At 40.6% G+C, this 12,237-nt stretch overlaps 1 protein-coding gene across 1 annotated transcript in view; it reads left to right on the top strand.

The window, feature by feature from the left end:
• Window positions 1-5,759: 5,759 nt before the first annotated feature.
• Window positions 5,760-12,237, top strand: part of LOC106603841 (serine/threonine-protein kinase 32A) — a 90,184-nt gene continuing 83,706 nt past the window's right edge. The window contains exons 1-2 of the mRNA XM_045717345.2: window positions 5,760-6,115; window positions 8,451-8,708. Coding sequence (XP_045573301.1) covers window positions 8,657-8,708 — 52 coding nt within the window. The 5' untranslated portion in view covers window positions 5,760-6,115; window positions 8,451-8,656. The remainder of the gene's footprint in view (window positions 6,116-8,450; window positions 8,709-12,237) is intronic.

Genomic DNA, 12,237 nt, shown 5'->3' with positions numbered 1-12,237 from the left:
AGTGCCCACGGGTGAATACTGATAAACAGCACAGTGAATACCAATAAACAGCACAGTGAATACCAAAAAACAGCACAGTGAATACCGATAAACAGCAGGTGTGGCATGATAGGGCATCATAATTCATCTAATCAAAAATATTATTTCTGATGTGCCAACTATTTAATGGTGATCTGGTCTGATTTTGATGAGTGCCAGTTGCCTGAGCAGTGGTGATTATAACATGTAAATCTTGGTGGGGCAAACAAACAAAAAAATTATAATGTAGATGCATGCCAGCAATTTGGGATTTCCAACTTGTTGTGTAATGTTTACGTCCAATGGCCGATGAGCACCGATACGTTTATCTATCATTTCTCTTCATATGACATGGATTGAAAAGGATTTTCCTGTAGATTGCCGACTTGATGCATGACGATGACTGCATGTCTAGCTTGCTAGCTAATATTTTGAAAGTATGATGTTGACATGATCAGCCCATAAAAGCTAAGGTAGATATAAGGTGATTTTAGGTCATTTTATCTGTGGCCAATGACCTTAAGCCTTCTTGGATGGGCACTTCTGTTTATTTATTTATTTAACCTTTATTTAACTAGGCAAGTCAGGAACAAATTCTTATTTACAATGATGACCTACCCCGGTCAAACCCTAATGACGCTGGGCCAATTGTGTGCCACCCTATGGGACTCCCAATCACGGCTGGTTGTGATACAGCCTGGAATCAAACCAGGGTCTGTAGTGACACCTCTAGCACTGAGATGCAGTGCCTTAAACCGCTGCACCACTCGGGAGCCCTAATGTAAGTTTATGGTTGCACCCAAGGGCCTTGAATTTTCTATCTCTACCCGTACATTTTGTGGCGACGTAGTGTCCCCATGAGTGACAGAACACTGAGCCAATCACAGTGCAACTAGAGAGCATTACCAACCCCTACGCTCCGTATTTTCCGCTGGCTGCCCCACCACCACAGAAAGCACTGAGCAGGGGCGGAAATCCCGGGGGGGACGGGGGGACATGACCCCCCCATCCTGGGAAAAATATGATTTGTCCCCCCCAATATATCACTGAAACATAACTATGTAATTTAAATAATATTAATAATACGCAATGAAAGCAATTGTGCTGATTATAGACACTTAATAGCGCGTTTTTAAGTTTCAAAAGATTGCGACCCCCCCGCCCTTTGCCTCACAATGGTTTGATCCACTGCCAGTTCCTTAGCTTGCTACGTAACTGCCGTGAGGTTCATCCAGTCAATCGCGCACACACACACTAGCTGAATATGCAGAGCTAGCGCGCAAATATTAACTATTAAGCTAGCTAGTACCTATTCCATTTATGTGGCGTCATCAAAGATGGAATCAGCATGCAGATGATGCAAGTTAGTGCTTCAAAGTCCCTGTGATAAGGTTAGCGATAAACTGAAGTCCAAACTGAACAGAACTACACTCTCTTCTACCATTCTTAAATATATTTAATGGTCTCGTTGCAAAAGCTAAATTGTCGCAAGGGAACTTTTATTTATTTATTTTATTTCACCTTTATTTAACCCGGGTAGCAAAGATTATAGCAAACACCACTGAAACTGAATTGGTGCTCGCTAGCTTTGCAAATTCAGCTATTGTTGGAAGCCAGCCAATATGAAACAAACTATTAAAATTACAAAAGGTTGCAGCATATGTTTTGTAAATGGTGAACTCATACAGCTGTCAACTTTTGTCATTTTAATCCGTTTCACATTTGCTAGCTACCTTTTAGATCGAAGCCCATATAGAATGATTGAAGATGATAGAAGCCCATCTCCTACTGTAAATAACCTACACACTGTGTGTGTAGCCAGCCAGCCAGCCAGGTAGAAAAATGGCAGAAAAATAAAAGACGGACATCAGAGTATTTTTCAATACACCAAAACGCATAGTAAGAACCCTAGTAGCCTAATATCTCAAAGACTAGTTGATAAAATGTTCATAAGAAAGAAATGAAATTCTAATGGAAATGTTTCACAATGATGTCATTAGGCAGAGCAGGCAACAGATGGCACACAGACAGCAGAGTTGGGGACAGATATGCAGGGACAGACTGGCAGAGACAGGGAGTCTCAGGCAAGTTTGTTGAGTCTTTGTTTTGCAACATTATGAAAGGTTCTCAATTTTTTTGACTTGTAAAATAGGAACATAATTGGAAAATGCCATGGATACCCCCACTCTCAACTTAAACTGGTGACTGAACTAAGATTTGTTAAAGGCAATGGTATTGCTGTTGTGATTAGTTGTGTAGTTTTGGGTACCGGTAGTTAGGAGTACGGCAAGCACCTTATTTCTTTGGTTCCTCAATATACATTTACCAAATTACAATGTAGGCTATGTGTTACAGCACTACTTTTGGTGTCCCCCTCAGGAATTGCTCTTGAGAAAATGTCATGTAATTGTCCCCTCCAAAGTGGATATCAGATTTTCGCCCCTGGCACTGAGGTAGGCTGGAACACCTGCATGTTGGAGCTGCCTTACTCAAGAAAACTAAAAAGAGACCATGTTTGTATGTGGCTTTAGTAACTCAATGAGTTTTTATTTATTTTAGATTGCTTGCAAACTGATATGTGACACATATTAATGCCAAAATAACACGCAAAACAGAAACAAAAATATATACAGTACCAGTCAAAAGTTTGGACACACCTACTCCTTCCAGGGTTTTTCTTTATTTTTTTTACTATTTTCTACATTGTAGAATAATAGTGAAGACATCAAAACTATGAAATAACACATATGGAATCATGTAGTAACCAGAAAACTGTTAAACAAATCAAAATATATTTAAAATGTTAGATTATTCAAAGTAGCCACCCTTTGCTTTGACAGCTTGCACACTCGTGGGTTTCTCTCAACCAGCCTCATGAGGTAGTCACCTGGAATGCATTTCAATTAATAGGTGTGCCTTGTTAGAAGTTAACTTGTGGAATTTCTTTTTTTCTTAATGCGTTTGAGCCAATCAGTTGTTTTGTGATAAGGTAAGGGTGGTATAGAGAAGATAGCCCTATTTGGTAAAAGACCAAGTCCATATTACGGCAAGAACAGCTCAAATAAGCAAAGAGAAATGACAGTCCATCATTAATTTAAGACTTGAAGGTCAGTCAATCCAGAAAATTTCAAGAACTTTGAAAGTTTCTTTAAGTGCAGTCGCAAAAACCATCCAGCGCTATGATGACACTGGCTCTCATGAGGACCGCCACAGGAAAGGAAGACCCAGAGTTACCTCTCGTGCGGAGGATAAGTTCATTAGAGTTACCAGCCTCAGAAATTGCAGTCCAAATAAATGCTTCAAGGAGTTCAAGTAACAGACACATCTCAACATCAACTGTTCAGAGGAGACTGTGTGAATCAGGCCTTCAAGGTCAAATTGCTGCAAAGAAACCACTACTAAAGGACACAAATAAGAAGAAGAGACTTGCTGGGGCTAAGAAACACCAGCAATGGACATTAGACCGGTGGAAATCTGTCGTTTGGTCTGATGAGTCCAAATTTTAGATTCTTGGTTCCAACCGTCGTGTCTTTGTGAATGGTAGGTGAATGGATAATCTCCGCATGTGTGGTTCCCACCGTGAAGCATGGAGGAGGAGGTGTGATGTGTGGGGGTGCTTTGCTGGTGACACTGTCAGTGATTTATTTAGAATTCAAGGCACACTTAATCAGCATGGTTACCACAGCATTCTGCAGCGATACGCCATCCCATCTGGTTTGCGCTTAGTGGGACTTTTGTTTTTTGACAGGACAATGACCCAACATACTTCCAGGCTGTGTAAGAGTTATTTGACCAAGAAGGAGAGGGATGGAGTGCTGCATCAGATGACCTGGCCTCCACAATCACCCGACCTCAACCCAATTGAGATGGTTTGGGATGAGTTGGACCGCAGAGGGAAGGAAAAGCAGCCAACAAGTGCTCAGCATATTTGGGAACTCCTTCAAGACGGTTGGAAAAGCATTCCAGGTGAAGCTGGTTGAGAGAATGCCAAGAGTGTGCAAAGCTGCCATCAAGGCAAAGGGTGGCTACTTTAAAGAATCTCAAATCTAAAATATATTTTGATTTGTTTAACACTGTTTAAGACTCCATATGTGCTATTTTATAGTTTTTATGTCTTCACTATTATTATACGATGTATAAAACAGTAAAAATAAAGAAAAACCCTTGAATGAGTAGGTGTGTCCAAATTTATTTTGACTGGTACTGTGTATATATATATATTAGAGTTATATATATAACTTTTTATTAAATGAGGTCAGATTTTACTTTTCATAGCAGGTTAAGAAAAGTTACGCAGGAGGTTAGTAGAATTAACGTAGCAAGTTAGGAAAATGTGGTTAATGTTAGGAAAAGGTTTAGGGTTAGCTAAAATTAAATTATAAATCAACTTTTTACATTAATTTCTAGCCAAGTTTCCCTGAGCGTGGAGGGGTGAACCCTGGGCCCATATCCACACAGCAACTCAGGGTAGGAGTGCTGATCTAGGATCACGTCCTAACCTGTCCATATAATCTTATTAATTATGATCTACAAGACAAAACTTATCCTAGATCCTAGATCAGCACGCATACTTTGAGACACTGGTCTCATGAAAATGGATAGTTTGGACTGAAATCATTTTGGCATTTTCCACCAGTAGAAATAGAGCGTGCACTCACTGTAAGCAAGTCCCTCACCCAGTCAATCCCATGACCTTGGAAAGGACCACACAATTAGGAAGTGGCAGCGCCATGCTATTCCTAACGGTTGCACTTTATGGAGTCATTAGTTAATGCCACCTCAACTCACGGCTTGACAGATATTGGACACAGCACCAAAGTGTTACACAGGGACAACTCTATCTGTCCCAAAGTTGTCCATACCCACTAGGCACATACTGTTTGAATCAACATTGTTTCCACAACATTTCAATGAAATTAGTTGAACCAACGTGGAATAGACATTGAATTGACGTCTGTGCCCAGTGGGTTCCGATCTCTGCTATAATTGAACTTAAGATGTGAATAAGGTGAAAATGAACATGATAATAATAAAACCATGTAATCCATCTATGAAGAACATGCAATCCATTAGGCTATGAGTGCAACCTCGTAAGGTTATCTTTAATGATTTGATTATAACATTGCATAGTCATGGGTGTGCTAGTTTTTGGTATGGTATGCTGAATGGGATGACTGCTCATATCCAATTTATTAATTGTTTATTACAGAATGAATTAATTCATTAATTATGAAGGTATTCACCCCAAAATGTTTTTTAATACAATTTCCACATTTTGAGTCATATGATAATATAATTACTTAACATAAATACTATTCACCTGAGAAGAAATTGGCTCATAAAAATTATACGGCGAGGGTGAGTAGGCTTGGCTACATTCACGTTGCGAGACGCGCGAGGAGGGACTTCTAGCGCTTCGATCACACCGGCAGCCTCATTTCATTTTGGTACACAATAATTACATTAATTTCAAATGAAACGCTGCGTTTGCCTTGCAGCATTGCGTTTCAGAGACACTTGCAGTGCATTCTGTATGGTGCATACGATGGATTTATCGAACGTATGCGTCAAATTGTATGTGTGGACGTCTTGACAGAAATGGTAGCAGAAGGTGAATGTTGAACTTTTGTTGCACACATATCCAGATGATGCTGCGTACTATTTTGCGTAACCCTGTCGGTGTGTTCGAAGCGTAAACAGCGTAGAGCCAAGTAGCCTGTAATCCATTCGAGATACTGGTGTGGGAAGTCTGAACTGATGTCTGCCTTATTCTGTCGTCTGCTGCTCTCGTTCAACATGTAACAGTTTTCTGTTTCTGCTTTATGATTCAATTATATCCTCAGTGACAACAATAATTTTGAGCGAACATTTTAGAAAATAAGACAACTTTCATTGCACTTAAAAAGATTTTGGCAATCAATCTGCGCATCTTTCCCTGATCGTTTCAGACAGTCCTGTTCGTGGGTCGTGGCAGGTATCCGCATGCGTCGTCCTCAAGCAATTGATGCCGTGAGCTGTTCTCAGATTTTTAAATAGGCTTACCTTTTATATTTTATCTGGACATGTTATTTCTCTCAAAGGCCCGCGGCATTTGAAGGTAGGTTGTGATGGTGTCTGCTTGAATGACTATTCAGCGCATGCTTTTTATTGTATCACTGGATACTAAGCGGAATGCCCTCCATCTACCCCGCACAAAGTCGGCAATGCGGTTTCATTGTCTAGGCTACTTCAGCACCGTTCACTGGAAGTAGTTAGGAATATGTTTTTAAAATTTGACTAGGGTGACCTTATCAAGGATACCATATATGACATTCATATTGGACTGCAAAATCACAAATGTTAGTTTGTTTGTAGCCTACCGCTAGGCGACCACTCAAATGCAAATATGAAGTTTGCATTCAGCCTACATCCAGTTGTAATAGAGTGAGTGCAGTCTTTTTTTCTGAATGTCCACGGTAGGCTGAATCATACATGGGATGATATTGCAGTAAACTAGAAGAAGACAGGCTTTGTGTTGTGCATACTAAGTCATTTTCACTATGTTCAATTTGAAACGAAATGATCGTTAGAATGACACATATATGGTCAGAAATGCCGGTTTTAATCGGACAGCTTGTTGTACGTGTCTGTATTTGACTCGAGCTACACGGCAGGGATGACATTGAACGGTGCAAGCAAGCTACGTACGTGGGAGCTGAAGTTTTGCGTCCTCCTTTATAGTTCTACAGTATGCCCCCTGCCCTGGATGGTATGGGGATGGTTTGTAGAATTTATATTATTTTACACCCTCAAACTATAAATCAAAGAAAGGTGGGAAGAAGCAGAAACCTAATGTTCTCCAATTTCATATTATTCATCACTTTGCTGGCTGCACAGGCGACAAGAGAGATGAGATGGCCATACTGAAAAAAAAGTTAACTTTTGTATTATCCTTCAGAAAGTAAACTAAACTATTTTGTATTCCGTAAGCGGCAGGTAGCCTAGTGGTTAGATCGTTGGGCCAGTAACTGAAAGGTTGCTTGATCGAATCCCCGAGCTGACAAGGTTAAAATCTGATGTTCTGCCCCTGAACAAGGCAGTTAAGTTAACCCACTGTTCCTAGACCGTCATTGTAAATATGAATTTGTTCTTGACTGACTTGCCTAGTTAAATAAAGGTAATAAATAGTGAGTAATATTCAGATTTTGTAACTAATCAGTTAGGTTAAAAGCTAAAATATTGTAATAAGATACTTTTGATAAACTATATGATTACTTCTTGGATTACTTTTAAATTCAGAAAGGATATTTGTAGAAAAAGTTTAAGTTTGTTCCACCTTAGCAAATCTGACCACAAGTCAGACGCCGTTAAGATGACACTCCAAATGCATTTGATGGATCCTTTTTGTCTTCTTCTAATGGGGGGAAAGTAATCTAAAGTAAGGGGAAAGTAATCTAAAAGTAACTACTCAGATTATGTTACTAAATTTGGGTAATAGTCTAATAAAGTGCATGAGCTAGCGCACAGCCAGAGAAAATGATTTTGTGTGGAGGTGCTGACTAACGGTGAATAAACTGTAAGCTAGAAAAACAAAGAGAGACGCACACTCCATATGTATAACCTCCCATTAATTTATTGGGTAGAAAAACACCAACGTTTCGGCATCATGTGCCTTCTTTGGGTAATCCAAAAGGTAAATTGATGACAATTTTGGACTAGTAATAGTAATGGATTGCATTAAGAAAATAACCTACTCAAACCTGTTTACAGATGTAGGATCTTAATTTTATTACTCTTTTGTTGCTGAGAATTTTCCTGCACAGCAGGAAATGCAAACTTATAATGTATTCAGGGTTTAAAAAGGCTTCTAATGTTTGTAATTTCCACTTTAAAATGTCAGACTTGATTTGCCCTACCGAAAAATGTATCAAACCCTACAAAAGAAATGTCCATTATATATAATCCACATAAGAATTCACATTTCCTGTTGGTGCCGGATTATTTTCATGCTGTAGCAAACTCTCTCAAATTAAGATCCTACATCTGTTCCGTGCACTAAGCATGCACTTACACATTGTGCCGTCAATGTGCCTCACAACTTTCCCATGACCTACTGTAAAAAAATTTTTTTAAAAGGAACATGAAAAAAAGGAAGAATCTTACTGAAAGTATTATTTTCTATCCTCATATTTTATGTTATCCGCAAACAAGAATGAGTACTAAACAATAATTAAGCATTTCAGAGAATGTATTTAGCTTGCCTGATTCGTCAGCCAGTTTCCAAGGTATCAACTTCCTTATGGTTATATGAAAGTAGTCTATACTCTTTCGAAGAATTCGGCAAGTTCACAATCAGAAAGAGGATCTCTTGACAATCTCTCCACCCAACACAAGTAGAGCGTTACCATGATGTGTTGTCTCAAACCATATGTGTTTGCTTTTCTCCCATATAGGTTGGGCTCCTGTTGAGGGTGGTCAGAGATAGAGTCACACCACTAGGTGTACTCCCGAGAAGAGTGGCCAAGTTCCAATACGCGGCCTGGTGTATCTAGGTAGGGTGGTCCAGCCCAGGCTCCAGGCTATGTCTCCCAGGCTGTGGGAGAGCTATTCCATGCTGAGTTGAAAGGGACCTGCTTGGCTGGGAAATACGGGAACAGACATGGGGCTGGGACAGTCCAACAAGGCTCCTGTCACCGATGACACAGAGGAGAGTGAGTAATGACCAATGACTGTATATGAATGGACAAAGCCATCGATCACATGACACCATTCATTCCTATGTGAAGACTCAATATCGCATTGAAGCCAAATGAAGTCGGTTAAGATGGGGTCTCATGAGACATGACATGCTCATTTTGAGCAAACTCCGGGAAGTGACTTTGAAGGCTACCTCAGTGCTGCTCCTACTCATTGAGTAACTAAATTATCCTTATAACTTCTTCTATGTGCGATTTTAAAATAATCTGTTCAAGAAGGACATATACTGAGTGTACAAACATTCCATGACATAGACTGACCAGGTGAATCCAGGTCAAAGCAATGATCCCTTATTGATGTCACATGTTAAATCCACTTCAATCAGCGTAGATGAAGGTGAGGAGACAGGTTAAAGAAGGATTTTAAGCCTTGAGACAGTTGAGACATGGATTGTGTATGTGTGTCATTCAGAGGGTGAATGGGCAAGACAAAATATTTAAGTGTCTTTGAGCGGGGTATAGTAGTAGGTGCCAGACGCACCAGTTTCCCGTGTGAATCAAGAGTGGTTCACCACCCAAAAGACATCCAGCCAACTTGACACAACTGTGGGAAGCATTGGAGTCAACATGGGCCAGCATTCCTGTGGAACGCTTTCGGCACCTTGTAGAGTCCATGCAAAAGGGGGTGAAACTCAATGTTCTGTACACTCAGTGTACACCTGGTGTATTAGAAGGCAATTATTGGTACCTTCAAAACATTCTTTCATTTACATGAAGATTCACCATGAAGATTGCAATTTTTCCATTTACTCTGCAGTACCGCAGTCGGCTTTGAACTTCCATGGCTTCAATGAGAGGGGTCAGTCGTTGTCCCTTGGTAATGACCCAGGCCAGACTGTTATAAAGTGGGCAATGGGGATTATTTGAAATTCATCCTGTTGGATCTGTCTTTGCCTGTATAAGCTTCTCTGAGTGTATTCCAGTAGCCTCTATACCAAAAATGAATATGACAGATTGAACAGATGAAGAAGATAAATAAACAGAAATGTAAGCATCGGTAAAGCCACAGTTACAGTCAAAGTCTTAAACGTTAGCTATGTGTTTCTGAACAATGCAATGGTACAGGTGAAGGATCTTAATTTGATCACCCTGTTGCATTATAACTTTCGTGTAATGCAGGACACTTAAAGCTTGTAGTGTATTTGAGTTTTAAAAAGGTTTCTGAAGTTTGTAATTTCTAATTTGAAATTTCAGACTTGATTTTCCCTTTCAAAAACATTATCAACCCCTACAAAAATGTCCATCAATTATACTCCAGGTATGCAGACATTGTGTCATAGAGATCCTATAGTATAATTCCTATAATATAGTGTTCTACATGGAATTATATGCAATGTGTTGGGCTTCCTAATATTGAGTTGCACCCATTTTGCTTTCAGAACAGCCTCAATTAGTCAGGGCATGGACTATACAAGGTGTTGAAAACATTTCACAAGGATGTTGACCCATTTTGACTCCAATGGTTCCCACAGTTGTGTCAAGTTGGATGGATGTCCATTGGGTGGTGGACCATTCTTGGTACACATGGGAAACTGTTGAGCGTGAAAAACCCAGCAGCGTTGCAGTTCTTGACACAAACCGGTGCACCTGGCACCTACTACCATACCCCAATCAAAGGCACTTAAATCTTATGTCTTGCCCATTCATCCTTTGAATGGCAAACATGCACAATCCATGTCTCAAATATCTCAAAGCTTAAAAATTGTTATTTAAGATGTTTCCTCCCTTTCATCTACACTGATTGCAGTGGATTTAACAAGTGACATCAATAAGGGATCATCACTTTCACCTGGATTCAACTGATCAGTCTATGTCATGGAAAGAACAGGTGTTCTTAATGTTTTGTATGCTCAGTGTATACTAGCTACTGTAAGTGGAATTCAACATCTTTGAATATCCTCTAGATGAATTTAATTCACCGTGGCTAAACCCCAATGAGTCTACAGAGTTAGAGTACATTAGCTATTCAAGGTCTCTCACTGGGTCCCTCTTTAATTAAAGCCATTATGTTTTTCTCTATATCTGACATAATGGAGTATATGTCCTCTGAGGGTGTTTTACATTTTGTGATGATGTACGGTTTCTACAGCTAACCTTCTTCACTCCCTAGAATATAGTTACTGTCACAGTATAGACTAGAGAAGAGATTCATCGATGGACTAACAAGTTCTGTAAATGTTCATCTCTATCATATTAATGAAGGTGACAGAGCATAAGCATAGGATTCTTTATTGCACAGGATGAGGACAGGATCTTGGTAATGGCTGGAGTGGAATCAGTGGAATGGTATCAAACACATGCTTTCTATGTGTTTGATACCATTCCATTCGCTCTGTTCCAGCCATTATTATGAGCCGTCCTCCCCTCAGCAGCCTCAACTGATTTATTGGTAGGTCAGCTTTGACAGACAGACAGACAGACAGGCAGGCAGGCAGGCAGGCAGGCAGGCAGGCAGGCAGGCAGGCAGGCAGGCAGGCAGGCAGGCAGGCAGGCAGACAGACAGACAGACAGACAGACAGACAGACAGACAGACAGACAGACAGACAGACAGACAGACAGACAGACAGACAGACAGACGGTGTACTATCTCAACAATTGAATATTTTCTAGAACGTACACTTTGGAAATGGTTTGCTGTGACTCGAGCCACATAGTTATCTTATGCCGTTTCCAGAGTAATGGTCATGCATTTATTTCAACGTTTTCTTTCCTGTTATTTGAGCTTCTGCCATCGATCGACTTGTTAGAAAGGAAAAGTTACCCATTATGAACAAGTCATCACCTCAGAAATAAAAGTAATATCGGACTCAGAATCGTACTTGGGAGGTCAAAATAACTGGAGTGCTCCTTGAAATTGTTGTTATGTCTTTGACATTGCAGTTGTGTGTTCATTTTCCCAATGACACACATTTACTGCCTGGACACCTGGGATTGGTGTTGGCCAGAAAAATGACAGGGATAATGAGAGAGACAGAGAGCCAGAGAGACAGAGAGCCAGAGAGATAGACAGACAGAGAGCCAGAGAGCCGGAGAGCCAGAGAGATAGACAGACAGAGAGCCAGAGAGACAGAGAGCCAGAGAGCCAGAGAGACGGAGAGACGGAGAGACGGAGAGCCAGAGAGATAGACAGACAGAGAGCCAGAGAGACAGAGAGCCAGAGAGCCGGAGAGACGGAGAGACGGAGAGCCAGAGAGATAGACAGGCAGAGAGCCGGAGAGACAGAGAGCCGGAGAGCCGGAGAGACGGAGAGACGGAGAGCCGGAGAGACGGAGAGACGGAGAGACGGAGAGATAGACAGACAGAGAGACAGATTTAGTACATCAACAGGACTGAGTGCGTTATGAGACTATTAAGAATGGGAACGAAGTGTTTCTGTTTACAGCAAACACACATTCAGTTAGTGATCACAACAATAAAGAAGTCAATTACTGGACGTGATTATTTATTGACTCACGCTGGGGTAATCTTAAAAACATCACTCGAC

This window comes from Salmo salar, chromosome 04, assembly GCF_965601325.2.
Source record: "Salmo salar chromosome 04, fSalSal1, whole genome shotgun sequence".
Lineage (NCBI taxonomy): Eukaryota > Metazoa > Chordata > Actinopteri > Salmoniformes > Salmonidae > Salmo > Salmo salar.
The sequence above is the reverse complement of the archived record's forward strand: the minus strand, read 5'-3'. Positions and strand labels throughout refer to the sequence as shown.